The following is a 15,206-nucleotide window of genomic DNA, read 5'->3' as shown; positions in this document are numbered from 1 at the left end:
CTACATGTATTATAATTTATAAAAATATTTTTCCCATTATCTTATTTTCTCAATGCACAGCTACTGTCTTCCTCAGTTGCTCTGCTTCCAGTGCAGCTTGTTTTAAGTAGAGCTTTTATCCAATCAGATTTCACCTCTGTGTCTCTAGGTAAGAACAGAGACGGAGGCCTGCATCCATTTGCAGTTTAAGTGAACGGGGACGATATTGTTGATTGTCATATTCTTCAACCAATCAGATCTTTAGTTTGACATGTTGGGCGTATTCTTTGACTTATCAGAGCCTGCTCGCCGGCCTATAATGACGTCAGCATTAGTGCAGCTCAGTGTCTGCCGCGAGGTGCAGAGTGCGCTGTGATTGGTCAGTGGGCGAGCACGTGACTATCGTGAAACGAAGCTTAACAGCAGAGGCATGTCGGGTAGTGAATCGCATCACGTGATGCAGCTCAGCCAATCAAATATGGGCATTCTGACTGAGTGAGATGCACCATGACACAGGAGACTGAGACGAGGAAAGACACTGCAGAGCAGTATGTACAATGCTCAAGTTGTGAAAGTAAAATCATAAGACGATCTCTTTGTGACTTGTCGTTAAGGAGTGATGGTGGGTCCCACAGCCAGACCAGCTAAGAACCACTGTCCTCCATGAGCGCAGAAAACATTATATTCTCCTGAATATAAGCTTCTGCATTTTCCAGATGCTCTAGTACTATTCAAACGTATTGCAAGTCTTGTACCGAACTTTACGTACATTTAATACGTACATAGGTACGTACATTTAATACGTACATAGTTACAGCCTTAGAAACTGATAATATCTGTGGCGCCATCATCAATAAGGTGGTATTTCAGCTGCAGGACAACAGTGAAGGCCTAGGTATAAAATGCACGGCCCGCCACTGGATTAACCTGTAGGCAGCATCAGCAGAGGACAAGACTGCATCACACCATGTGATAAGGTGTGCATAGTCAGAGGTGGTGGAAATGACAATTTTAACAAGAGTGTTTTGGAAGAACTAAATGACTCGGAGAAAGCCCTTTGATGGAGAAAAATCATTATCCAGCCCTAGCTAAAAATGAATAATAAAAAATGCTCCCATTTTGTGTGATCCTTGATCTTTTCCACTTGATTCATTTAACTTAAACTGTCTTTCATTCTAATGCTTCAATTAAATAATTTGGGTTTCAAATCGTATTATGCCCTCCCTCAGATTAATGATTATTCCCTCAGATTAGTAGAATAATAAAAATGTTTGCCCAGATACCTGCCAGACTCTGTAAAAGGCCAGAAAATCCCTGCGGCTCGACCTCCGGGAGCTATGCTGATCTTATCCTAATAAAACTATTAAAGCTGCATTCATCAATATTTTTGTAATAACAGCGGATGAAATCCCTGTGTGAATTGTTTAAAGAGGTTGCTCATAGTGATGAAACCCACATAGAACTGTCAGCCAATAATAGTTTCCCTCAGCTCTACAGAGCTGTTTATCCAATTGTTTTGGTTTTACTGCCCACAAACTCAGCTCTCCTCGACTTCATTCCCAGCAGCAGCCACAGTACTCAAACAGCAGACAAACCCAGTTAGAGACCAGCTGGTGAACATAGTGGAGCATTTAGCAGCTAAAGAGTCAGATATTCTTTTCTGGAGTTGGTGGAGACCAAACCAGAGCTAAAAGGAGAGAGATTATTGGACGTTTATCAGGTGGACACATGACTCCTAATGAATGCTGGGTGTGTGTAAAGAGAGGGGTTTGCTAACACATTCACCAACTTAACAAAGTGATAATATGTCTGATGTTATTTTTAAAGCTTGTTCTGCTGCCAAAAAGTAATGAATGCAGCTTTAACGTGTTTACATCTTGTTTTTGATACAATGAAGAGGATTATACTGCATTTGTAGGAAATTGTCATGAAAGTAATACCTGTGTTTTACAGACCAATGGGAGCGTCTTACATCCACTATGCCGAGTCCTCAATGAAGAATGGGTTTGGTTTGAAATATCTGCACAGGTTTTTCAACATCCCCTTCCTGCAGCTACAGGTAAAACAAATTTCATTTCATTTCACTTTTCATTTGTCATCATTACTATCATAATAATTTAATGTTTTTTGTTAGTTTTCCGTCCTGTACACTGGTTTATAAGGATTTTAATAAATCTGCTTTAACTTTAATAGGAGTGTGTGTGTGTGTGTGTGTGCGTGTGCGTGTGCGTGTGCGTGCGTGCGTGCGTGTGTGTGTGTACGCTTGCAGAGAGAGACCCTACTGAGGCAGCTGGAGACAAATCAGCTGGACATGGATGCCACCCTGGAGGAGCTCTGTGTCCAGCAGGAGACTGAGGATCAGAACTATGATATGTACTGTCTGCTTTGTTTCTCTGTCTACCCGTGCACTGTTGTACACATACCTGCAAACTTGTCGAAATTCGCCGTTTTAAATCAAAATATGTCATCCACGTGAATCGTGTAGATCCGTAGAGATTTTATTTTCAGGGGGGTCAACTGGCCAGCCAGTGTTTCTCAGATTGGAGTGAGACGAAGAGAGAAAGGTGATGTGGTGATCTTCGCAATAAAACCTCTTTGATGTGACGTGTCGAGTCTTGGCCAATCAGCGTTAAGATGTCTACACTTTCTTCATTTCCCTCCGTTAAAATTTAAGTTACGTTGTGTACTGTTACAGTTAAGACTTGCTGGGTTAAGTTAACGTCCACTGCATGCGGAACATTGTCGACTGTTAATGTTCATCATTATCGCAATTTAGGAGGAAAAAACGTAACGTGATGAAACATGCAGCCCCCCGTGTTCCGTTAAACGTTAAACCGGCACACCGGCGGATCTGGTTGCAGGTTGTTTTTTAGCTCAAAGTAGAATGAGGCGATTTCGTGGTGATAACTTTTATGACCACGAAACATGAGGCCCAGATACTGATGAGATGATGAGGTCAAAGAGCTTCGGGAAGAGGAGGCTGTTTGTGTAGTGCAGCTTGACGCAGGGCTGAGATGTGAGTGGAGCTGGGCCTGGATAAAGGTGGAGGTCTAAACAGACGTGAAGGGAGAGCAGGACAGCTACCCGGTGTCACAGTATTTTAAATACATTGATAAGGCAGGGTATGCTAAATGCAGCCTCTGCTCCAAGGAGATAAACTACAGCAACAAGGGCTCACATGCCCTCTCATCACACTGCCAGACACTGTTCACTGTAATGACCACAGCCAGTGTACTTCCAGTCCCAACAGTCCCACGTGCAGTTACTCCCAAGGGCCCTGAAGTAATGAGAGAGAGAGTAATTAAGGTGCCTGTACCTTCATTTCAGCAGGTTGCTAATGCAGAGGTATGTATAGATTGCAGGTATTATTTTACCCTTGATAAGCTACCTCAGCCAGAGTAGAAAATCATTTCAATTTAAATAATTGAACTGGTTTGAATGCATATTAATTGCAAATAGAAGATGGGCCACAATTCTAACAGTAACAGTGGAAGTCCATTAATATGAAGCCATACAGTAACGGGGTTCAATGAAAACTATCACTTTCTTTTGTATAGGCGATGGGTCTCGCTACTCTTGCTATCTGTGTTGTTATACGACTAAACATTTTGAAAACGAGACCTCGGCCTTAATGGGTTTTGTCTAAATAAAGGTTAATAATATTGATTGAAAAAAAAAAGCTAACTAGCCAGCTGTTCAACTACAGCTGAAATACTAATAACTGAATAATAAATTAGTTATTTGCTTTAAGTAAATATTGTCTTATCACTTAATTTTCTTCTCAGAATACACCAGAATGATACATTTTAAAGCTCATATTTAAAATACAATTCTCCCGCCCACCCCCACAGGGTTTTGGGCTTGTCACCTTTTTTACCTCTTATGAGTTTGCGGGTATGTGTATAGAGTACAGAGGGAAATGAGCAAACGCTTTTTCATCCACAAGTTTCTCGAGCACGGCTGCAACGGCATGTTGGGGCAATTATGGGTACAAAAATAAATAAATGACGGAGCCGGGGGAGGGGGTAATATTCAGAGAGATAACTCTATTAAAGTCTGTTAAAATTAAAGTCATTAATTTATCAGAGAAAATAATATGGAGTGCAAAACTGAGGTAATGACATTTTAAAGAAATTGTGCCTTCTGTGTTGTTTTGGCACAGTGACAGTTGGGCACGGTCCCTTAAAAGTGTTAAGTGTGTAGCTATGGTTGGGCAGTGTGGTCAATGTTTGGGTTTTAGTGTCAGCTGTGCTGAAATATGACACGCCTATGTGTAGTCAAAGATCAAATTTGTTCGTCTCTACTTTCCTGTAACTTCTACATCATTAGTGTTTAAATCTGTTCATGTAATACCAGAAAGAACATGAAAGAAAATGTATATGTATCTTTCAGGACCTTTCCATAATAACTTTACTACTTTACTTACTAACACTTTTGGAGCAACAAAATTCACACGGCTGGCATTACCACGGTTTTGCATTCCATTATTTGTTTTTTTTTTCTCTTTGCATATTACCCCCTGTCCCCCGGCTCACAATTTTATTTTATTTATTTTTGTGCCTACAATGGCCCTAAGTGGTATACTATGTGCACCTGATACTTTATTGTGTGCACCAGTAATTTGAAAAAAAATAGTTTTTGCACATGTCCACTAATTTTAATTATTTGTTGTCAGAAGACACAAAACTCTTAAGTTAACATTTTAAGAAGGACATATCCACATTTGTCTGGGCAGCTGTTGCTGAATCTGTGAAATGTTTTAACAAAGACGAGTTCCATCTCAGTTTATTGCTAATTTCTCGTAAAAGGAATAATCAGTAATCTGTTTTTCAATGCAAATGATAAATAGATTTGTGAAATTGTGTTCGTATCCAAGCTTCTAACTTAAATGGGTTTTCTTGAGTGATTAACCAGCTTAAAGAACAGAACATCGTCAAGACAATTGAAATATTCCTGATGACTTTACAAGAGCAGCATTTACACAGTCTCTGCACAGTCTCTGTCTTAATAGCCTCAGATATTGTTGCAGGTGAATCATACTTTATTAACCAGCCCCATTGTGATTCCTGCAGTTTCCTGGAGAACTTGGAGTCTCGCAGTAAGGGCTTCGGCTCTCCTGGTCCCGCTAACGGTCAGAGTCCTGACTCGGGCTCCCAGTCCCCCGTCGTCCCTCCCAGTGGGGCCTCCACGGGCAGCTCCAGCCCCAGCACCCCTCAGCCCCCGGTTCCTTCCCAAGTGCTCCCGCAGTCGCCGTCCGTGTCCGCCTCCTCCCCTCCGCCTCCGTCGACAGCCGTCAGCGCAGCAAGTCCCCCCGCTGTTGAGTTGAAGCCGCCGGCCCAGTCGCCCGAACACGTTCAGGCCTCGGCCGCATCAGGAGTGTCCGCCCTCCAGAAACGCAGCTTCATGTCCCGCTGGTTTGGTTCACCTCCTGCCGCTGAGGCTCCTGCTTCTGCGCCAGGTAAATATTCTCTAAAGATTACCGGAGCAGTAAAAGACTCACACGCCGTCTCCTCTGTAGCTACATGCACACTGTCTGCAACCTTTGTTGATACTGTCATCCTCTAGTCTGAAACTTACCAAGTTTAAAATGATCAGAGCACTGGCTGGTGTTGGAATGTCACTGTTTCATTGTGTAATTAGCAAAACAAAATTAATTTATTTTACAGTTATTGGTCTCTGTTTTCCTCAGACGACCCAGCCGCACCTGTGTGTCCTGCTAAGGTTCAGAGTGTGGACGACTTTGTGCCAGATGAGAGGCTGGATAGAAGCTTCCTGGAGGACAGCCTGCCCTCCAAAACCAAGGTGCCTCAGCCTGCACCGGCTGTGGACAGCGACAGGTGAGATGTCCTCCAAGGCTTTTGTGTCATTTTCAGTTAGCTTCTTAATCCTTTCAGATGATTTGAGTATGTTTCACTGTTCTACATTCCTTTTTTTCCATACAGTTTTTTGAATAGCCTCAACATGGGTTTTTATTTTTGATGTGACGAGATTTACAATACAAAATGCACAAAACACCCTAAGTTAAGATTTTCCTAAAAGTTTAAATTTACATTCCCTTAAAATATAGTCAGTGGCACAAAACACCCTTAAGTCATCTTAAGCTTTCCTTAAAGTTTTCACTTGAATATTTAAAGGTTTTCTCCTTATCTTGGTCTTATACTTAAGAAATCCCATAAAGTTAGTCAAACTGTTGCATAAAAAATCGTAACTACAACATGGCTGAGTTTATGTCAATAAATTAAAGCAATGAACGCATCCGGAAGACTGTTCCGAGACCAGGATTGGATATGCTTAACGATGAGCAATTGATTTTACACTAAATTTGGACAATGGCTGCATGAGGCACGGGCTTACTGCCAGGGAGGTGACAAAATGCCGCCATTTAACGAGAGAGGACCTGTAATTTTTGACTTTGATTTACACACATGTGTACGGCGACCAGTGAATAGACGCCCGTTTGCAATTGATGATTGCACTATGGTTTTGATCTTTCCAGTCAGTAATAGACAACGTATTTCATGTCCACTGGTCAACTGTGTTTAGTTTAAAAAAGAACCTTATAAGTTTGTTAATAGGAAAAAATTCAACATCCAATCAACATCCAGCTAGTCAGCAACCGTGAAAATATAACAACCAGTGTTGTGGCTCAATGGCCTGGCAATACCAACAACCGCTCTCCATGGAAACTAGTATTTTACCACTGTAGAATCTCTCTCAATGCAGAAAATACCTTGAAGCCTTAAGTGTCTCTGTGCAACCGGCCCCTGGTATCGAACAGGCTGTTTGTTTGTAGCTCACAATAGAAGACCCTCCTCTCTCAATGAGTAAAGGTTAAAAAAAGACCTTTTTCCTGTCTCGTGTCTGTCCCAGTGACGGCGAGGACAGAGGAAACCCCATGGTGTCTGGTTTCCTGGATGAGCTGGATCCCGACGACACGGAGCCCAGCCTTCCCCAACCGAAGACTCTGCCCCCCAGCAAAGATATCACTCTGACCAGTGACGAGGATGAGGGGAGTCCAGCAGCCCCCGCCGTCACACAGAACCAAGACCTGGACAGTGAACCTGAGCTGAAAGCGTAAGTCCTTTCTCACAATGACGTGTATATATGTTGTGGTTATTAAGGGTTGATGTAGAGCAAATGTGGCTGAGTAAAAGCAAAAAAAAAAACAAGATCAGAAACCACCCATCAGTAGTCAGGTTGCACTCTTTTCGATCTCTCTCCACATGACGTGCTACAGCAGATTCACATTTCACGTTTGCCCTTTTTCTGTCAGATGGGCTCATGTTTTTAATACAACAGCATACCTTTTCTCTTGTGTCTTGTTCACACCAACAAGAAGAGATGGCGGTATAGCAAAAATAGTTAAAATAGTTCCCTCCACTTCACATGTGAAAAACACCAAACTCTTTTATTCCATTTGAAGGCATCTTTGCGATAGACCCTTTTTGTGCCGAAGTCATGGTTTGGTCACGGTGTTAGCTGGAGGCAAAAACAAAGGAAAGAATAGTTCCCTCCACTTCACATGTGAAAAACACAGGGCCTTCAAATACACCGTCTGTGGATGAAAGTTACGTCACGCGGACCTTCACGTACTCGCGGATGTGGAAAGTCTAACTTCTGCTTTGGTTTGCTTTTAGGGATATACCGACTGTTTCTGACCCAATACAGATTCCGGGATCATCCTTTTAAATGTAAGGAAGCATCAGGCTTGATTTAAACATTGCGTTCCTAATTTTGTAAAACAAAACGGATATAAATGCACTGAATAGTTATTTATTCAAATAATGGTATCCGATACCAGATCGGCCAATTGTCACTGATACCCAATCCAGCTATTTGAGAATCAGACCTATATCCGGTATCAGTGCATCCCTGGTTGCTTTGCAGTGTAGCAGCTGTTGCCAATGCTGGAATAGCTAGTTTTTTTTCTGTAGGATAGTTGTAGGCATCTCAAGATTTCTACTCCCCCATTTTGTCTTTACCATGCATGCTTGGTTTCTACATCTTAATGATGATCCATTTATTTTCCCTTTGGTTAATGTTTCTCAAGTAACACTCACGGTCCCGAAGAAATATTTTAATCAGCCATCGTTCAAAAACAACCAACAAAAACAGCAACAACAAAGCCAACAGAACTTGCTGGCTAACGTGTTCAGAGAATTATTCTGCCCACAAAAACACATCATCGTGGTTACTAACAGAAACCGGTCTCTTTTTTTTCTTTTTGACTGGATGTTCTGTGAACCTTTATATATTGCAATAGAAAATGCATGGCCTGAGCCGTGAATCACTTCGATGTAGCCGTGGAGATCCTGTGGCTTCTGTGACTTTTCGAAGAATCTTCAATGTTCACAACAGCTGCAGCTAAAGATCCCAGTGGCATCGCAAATAGAGCCTACAGAAAAACATGGAGTGAAAGATAAAAATGTGTACAGTGCGTGTTCCATGTCGCCCTGTTTCAGGCCTGTGATCTACATCACAAAACCAAAGGTGGCATCTAAAGCTCCAGAGCTCAGAGACCAGAGCGCAGCACCCATCTCCCTCACTCTAACCCCAGCAGCAGAGCAGCTGCCCCGACACCAGGGCAAGAAGAAGGGAAGCCCACCAAGAGCCGAGGACTCCGATACAGACCCCGAGGCCCCTGCGGCCCAGCAGATGCTCTCGTATGTCATGGATGACCCCGACTTCGAGTCTGAAGCATCGGACACACCAAAGATAACGAAGGTAAAGTCAAGTAGATTGAAGTTGACTCGGTTCGCGGCTCTTTTTTTACTGGAGAAAACCTGAACTTTTATTTTGTAGTTTTTGGAAAAATCAAAACATTTCCTCATGCGATCGTTCATTTTTCGACTGACCCTTTTTCTTCCCAGGCCATATTTCCGGTCAGAGACGAGCTTCTGTCCGACCTCTCTGACGAGGACGTGCAGTTAGCCAAGGTGCTAGAACCCCTGAAGCCCACCGTGATCTCCTTCAAACACAAGGACATCACCGACCTGTTTGGCCTCGGCATCCAAGAAGAGGCTCCCGCCGCCAAGGACAGCAGCGAGGAGCAGGAAGGCAAGTCATGAAGTATCTGTCCACGTGACTTTCTAACTCTGAAGTGACGTTTTGATTAGAATCCACACTAGTATCCACAAATAAGCTGTTGTTCTGATGAGTGACTTAACATTATATCTGCTTTGTTGAGTCAGTATATCACATGGCATTCTTTGGGAATCTCACGATTTTATTTCGCTGGTGCGGTGTCGAGATTCTCGCTTCAGAATCGTCTTCTCAATTTGAAATTGATTCTTTATTCAACAAAAAGAAAAGTTGGCAATAGCTGCTCCACCTTCTCGGTTTTGCAAAGCTAATTATTATTTTGTTGAATCCAAAAATCCAAAATGCTTGTTCAGTGGATTTGGAGTTAGTTGAACGTTGTGTAATAGTGATACTCGCTACGCGGAGAGGTTGGAAGGAGATATAGGTTTCTAAAACGTTCCGTTTCTACGTAAAGACCTGTGGAGCTAACATCAGCAGAGTACGTCAGCTCATCATTAACTAGCCTTAGCACTTCCATGCTACGCTAGCTACTGAAGGTATACTCAATGTCTAGACACATGCAGATTTTTTGGTCATTAATAAAAGTAACAGTGAATAAAGACCTGCCCGTCTTTACAGGAACAGTGTTGTTCCTTAATTTCATGCTCTTCTGTCTGGATCACCAGGTGATGTAGTGGTTCACTTTTACTCTGTGATCTGCAAATTTAGCTTCTATCTTTATCTTCCCAACCTGTTTTCTCTGCTGAATCAGTTTGAGATCCGGAATGTATCCTTCAAACGCAGATTGTAGACACATTTAGCAACGGCTAAAACACCAAACTCAAGTTTTTAAAACCACAGTCCACAAACCAATGGGTGTATCTGTTCCTCTTTCAGACAAAGAAATCAAACACTCCTTCAAAGACAAGAAAGAGAAGAAAAAGAAGAAGAAAAGCAAAGAGGTAAAGTTATTGTTGTTATTGTTATTGTTGTCACACTGTAAGTTGTAACGTTTCTAAAAGACAGCAGTGTCAACACAATAACTTGTGTTCTTTGGTTTTTAGGAAGACGAAAAGAACAAGAAGAAACACAAACTCAAGAAAAAGGAAAAAGACGAAGCTGCAGCGGGAGACGAGAAAGAAAAAAAGAAGAAGTCCCGGACCAAGAAAACAGAAGTGGACGAGTTGGAGGACTTTCTGGGCGGAGGAGCAGTGTTGATCAAACGAGATGACGGGGATTATGAAGAACTATAAAAAATAAAAAACAAACTCCTGGTTCCTTGACTTGTAAGAGCATAAAGCATCTCCAAGCCATACGCAATACGCAAGGCTACCAACAACACCCAGGTAAAATCACTAAGGACTCTGATACCTGTATATTCCTTCTGATTGAGTTCCCCATCTGCACTACCGTGGTCACTTCCACTCCAGCCGACAGCAAACGGCGGGGAGACCCACACGTACATAAATTAAAAATGTTGATCGGTATAGCCACAGATTGGCTCTTTGTACTTTGACACGTTTGAATATGTTGGCTGAACATTTTGTCTTTGATTTGATACACACTGCAACTGATCCACTCCCACTCCGCTAGGCTCACCGTTTTGTTCTGAATTAGTTTGTTTGGTGTAACATTGGAGCGCATGCTTAAAGTGATGAGTGACTCCTTAGAGACTCCATCATGTTCTGTCTTTTCTTTTTTTGGCCCAAGTGCTCAATGGCAGATTTGGTCTCTTGTCTCTGAGGAACAATTTAGATTGAGTTGATTGAAGAATTTTGGCCATCGACAACAAAGGAAATGACTTTCCCTTCTTCACTCTTGGAGTACGTCCACACTAAGCCGGCTACATTTGAAAGCATTAAATGTGACAGTTGCAATCCTCTTCCCTTGTAGTGTGTCAAAGTGGAAGACAAAATTCAGCATCACGGACGCCTTACCATGTCCTGAAAAAATATTTATTTTTGCCTGGTTTGAAAACTCCTAAGTGGTGATCCATGATGTTGGGACAGTGAGTCAGTCTGTGTACTATAGTCTTCTGTGTCTCTTGGCCAAGTCACAGCAAAATGTATGACTCCGATTGTCTAATGTGACCGTGACCACCTTGAAAGAAACAAATATTGTGTAATCTGATCCTGGCATTACCAGTTTCCACTAAAAAAGTGTAATGGTGTTCTCTATTAGTAGGCTTATTGTGGACATAGTCTGTGTGAAACTGACTATCGAGGTCAGCAAAAATTATCGAGGTCATGTCCATATATCATTCAATAAGTTAACGTTAAAATAGTTGAGGTCATGTTCATATATCGTACAATAAGTAGATAATTAAAAAACTATCGAGGTCATGTCCATACATCGTACGATAAGTAGATAACGTGATTATCTTGACAGGCCTCATTTAAAGCCGTATGTCCTCGCCAGTTATTTCATGAATGGTTAATATAACTTGTATAAGTTACTCTCCTGCTCCATTAGCACAAATCAACAGTTTACAAGCGAACCTAGCGGCCCCCTTTTCTCTGCTTCACCCTGAGGCCGACACACAAATGTTTTCTGCAACTGCCTTAACAGAGGTTTAGCTCCGACTGAGGGAATGACGTTCCGCCGTCCTCGTGAACCATTTTTTAAGTTTTCCTACGGTAAAGCGTTCGCTTGCCTTTTATCAGTGAAAACGGAGTCTCCGTCATCTCTGAAGCCTTTTATCAGATTGAAGTGAATCAGGACATCTGTTTGTCTTTTGTTTTCCTTTGATTCTCCTCTGACAGCAACAACACCATATGGCTAAGGGAGTGTTATGGAGTCGTGTTAATATTTCTCTGCAAGATGTCCTGTTTTATCCTTGTGTTATTTATTGCTTCCGTTGTTTTGTTTTGTTGCGAAACGTCAGGATTTAGTTTGCGTGAGTTTGCGCTGAAACTGAGTTTGTGCTGTTCATATCTCCTATAAACACAAATGGTTCACTTCCACTGCGTTTAAAGACATGTACGTGGTGATATGAACAACAAACGGTATCTTCCATAAACCACCACCTTTTTTTTTTTTATTTTTTCAAACAAGTGAAGCATTGTTGCATCTAATAGAAAATAACGATGTGTATATTTCGACAGATTTCATACGGTCTCCATCTTCCATTCATACGTGTTGTACAAAGAAATTGTTTGATATTCCAAAGTTGAAACTACTCAGCATTGATCCTGAATACTGTGTGCTCTTCCTTTTGTTTTGTTTTTTTGTTTGTTTTATCATATGATTGAGGATAAATGCTGAAAGTGCAGTTTCAAGCAAAGCATGAGACTTAAATGTATAGCAAGAAAAGAATGTATAAAGTATATAAATAATATCCTTTATCTGAAGAGCTTTGTTCCAAAATGATACATACGGAATGTGGAAATATGGAAAAAGTCCATAAATATCATTGAAATGCTATAAAATGATTGAACCAAGTAAGATCCAACACGGGAGGGAAAAATCTGCTCTCTGGAGTACCGACGATGGACATGTATTTTCAGGTGTTTCCAAATGGATGTGTGGTATTTTGGAATGAAACCCTTCATTTATTTTTCACCTCCATCTTTACACTGAGTTTGCCCATGTTTGGTTTGTCCAATAAATACAAACTTATTTCTTCATAAAGATCATTTCTTGAAAAAAAAAAAAAAAATGCCGTGGTTTGGATGATTCTGTGCATTTCTGCAAAAACAGAAGTATAGCTGAAATGAAGCCAGGACATCTTCCTCCTCATCATGCTGCAACCTCATACTGTGGATCAGCCAGAGCTCTGCTCAGGTGATGTCATCAGGCTGCTCTAAAGCCCAATCCCCAAAGTCCCCTCTCTAAGGCCTTAAACCCTGAACCCTTGGGGCACGTGACTGACGTCAGCAGGTTAGTTGTTGAGTTTGAGGGGCTTGAAATAGTTGAAATACGAATGGGATGGCACTTTGACAAGTTACCTTGACGATGATCAAATGTGGGGGTTTTATTTTACTGCCTGATTTTACTCTTACCAATTAGGGGATAATCAAGAAAACTATTTATTAGCGTTTGTCAAAACTTCTTCAATAAGCCAAATTAAAAGACATAAACACCTGGTTTATGAATTAACCAGGTGTTGGTTTAGTCTCTGCTTGCATTCCTCTGATTTCATGTGTTTTTATGTTCCATCTTAATTTTTCCATCTTTATTATTTATTATCTTTATTATCCTCCAGATATCCGCCGCAGGGGGGATGGCAAAGAAACGTACATGTCTACCTCATTCTTTAGTTTTTCAAAGCCCAAATCATTTTCAACAGGACGCTATTTTGGGTAAAATAAAACAACTCAAAACTACTTGTTCAACCTCCACATCATAAAAACAATTATCTCATTGCAAATGCTTTGGCACATTCATGCAAATGATCGTGAACAATTGTCTGCTGTTTTCCCACATTATCAACTGCTTCTGTCACGTTGATCAAAATGCATTAAACAGTTTGTTTACAGTCATTGCATGCTAAATCTTTGAACCAGCATATTTATATACTTTCCTATTATAATGGGTTTTTTTGTAAATGTTCCTCGAATTGATGAATTGCTCTCATGTGAATCGCCTTCGATATTCTGGTGGTCGTGTTAGCGAATCTGTTCACTCATCCACCAGACACAGAGCAGTATTAGCATTTGTTAAGAATTGTGTTTCTGACCACTTTGAGTATCGGTATCTAGGTCCTATATTGACGTCTCTTTGAGCTCTGTTTTTGGTCTCCACCAGCTCCTGAGGGAAATACCCTTCTCTTTAGCTGCTTAATGCTCCGGTGTGTTCTCCAGCTATAGTCTCTGACTGTGTCCGTCTGCTGTTTGCAGCTGAGCAGGTGTTGAACAGCTGGTTTATCAGCGCTTTGATGGCTGTAAATGAGGTTGATGGGAGCTCGGTTGAGGACCAGACAAAACAGAGACAATGATCCGACTACAGAGCTGGTCATCATTTCTGTAGTTAATCACTACGACCATCACCTTTCAAATTGGTCATTTGATCCAACGTTAATATTTTTTTTAAATGATTAATGCGGCTTTAAGATAGGTACCTTGCCAAGATTGATGGCCATTGAAGACTGATCTACTAGCTCTACTTACAGCTGTGAAAGTAGCCCTCAGCCAGCTTTATGATGGGGTTATCCCTCTCCACTGCTAGGCTAAAGTCGCTGGAGCTCTGCCTACACCAAACCCTCAGCAGGCTCTCATGCTTTAGCTCAGGGACATGTCACTTTCTGCCAATACAGTAGCTCACAGGCACCTGCACACGCAGTACCATCTAGTGGTAAATAAAAGAGCTAGTAAACGGTATAACCTCCTACCAATACAATACAAAAGTAGCCAACCCATTACAAGAAATTTCACCACCTTCACAATTGTCTCAATTCATTCCCTTATTCCCTGTACTGATTTGTTTCACTGTGTAATGAGGTCTTCGACAATATGCGTTTACCTCATTGAGATGGATAATCTGCACATGTATTATGCTTTAAATTTAAATCAATGTATGATTTAAAATGATGTCGAAACTTCAGTTGTACCCCTGATATGCCCAATGGCTTTATTACAATATCAGTACATTTTATTACGAATTCCAGGCAGTCGTACAGCCTCTAACATCTATTTCAGCTATTGATACTAAATAAAGCAGTTACAGTACGCATCAAGTTTTTCAACTCTGCAAGGGAACATCTAGATTGAAGTTCTAGGTGAAGGTTTTACACGTACCTACTTGCCAAAAGCAATATCCCCCAAAAAATAATAATAAAATAAGCATAATCTGACCACAGAAAGTGGTTATGCTCAGGAAGAGAATTTAGGTAAAGTTAGAAAGATATTGACAGATTCGGACTTCCCGGTTCAATAAATCGTTAACGAAACGTTGCTAAAATACAAACGATACCTCCCTGTAACCGTAGTGAGGTAGACAACAAGCTACAACCTTAATTTAGTTAAAACGGGCCGTTTTACGGACTCCTCCGAGCTGGACAATCTGCATTGGTCTCAATGAGCGGCCGGCTGCGAGACGAGTGCGCAGGGACCGTCTACAAAGTGCAATGCGGAAAATACCTACTACAACAATATTCAATAGCTTCACTGTCATGCAATGTAGTGTAACCAAAATCACTTCACACATCAATGGGCTCCTCCTTGTTGTACTACAAGTGTTATTTTGAAAAAATATGATTTTGATTAATT

The 15,206-nt window shown here is 41.3% G+C and overlaps 1 protein-coding gene across 4 annotated transcripts in view; it reads left to right on the top strand.

Annotated features, from left to right (window-relative positions):
• Positions 1 to 12,626, top strand: part of rabl6b (RAB, member RAS oncogene family-like 6b) — a 30,147-nt gene extending 17,521 nt beyond the window's left edge. For 3 of the 4 annotated variants that reach the window (XM_031877337.1, XM_031877338.1, XM_031877341.1), the window contains 8 exons: positions 1,933 to 2,038; positions 2,249 to 2,352; positions 5,052 to 5,437; positions 5,669 to 5,816; positions 6,850 to 7,053; positions 8,415 to 8,703; positions 8,850 to 9,036; positions 9,898 to 12,626. In XM_031877337.1, the coding sequence (XP_031733197.1) occupies positions 1,933 to 2,038; positions 2,249 to 2,352; positions 5,052 to 5,437; positions 5,669 to 5,816; positions 6,850 to 7,053; positions 8,415 to 8,703; positions 8,850 to 9,036; positions 9,898 to 10,010 (1,537 nt within the window). In that variant the 3' untranslated portion in view covers positions 10,011 to 12,626. The remainder of the gene's footprint in view (positions 1 to 1,932; positions 2,039 to 2,248; positions 2,353 to 5,051; positions 5,438 to 5,668; positions 5,817 to 6,849; positions 7,054 to 8,414; positions 8,704 to 8,849; positions 9,037 to 9,897) is intronic. The other variant, XM_031877339.1, reaches the window with a different exon arrangement.
• Positions 12,627 to 15,206: the final 2,580 nt, after the last annotated feature.

The sequence above is a fragment of the Anarrhichthys ocellatus genome, unplaced genomic scaffold (assembly GCF_004355925.1).
Source record: "Anarrhichthys ocellatus isolate YVR2014 unplaced genomic scaffold, GSC_Weel_1.0 scaffold134, whole genome shotgun sequence".
NCBI lineage: Eukaryota > Metazoa > Chordata > Actinopteri > Perciformes > Anarhichadidae > Anarrhichthys > Anarrhichthys ocellatus.
Note: the sequence above shows the minus strand (reverse complement) of the source record. Positions and strands in the feature narration are given on the sequence as shown.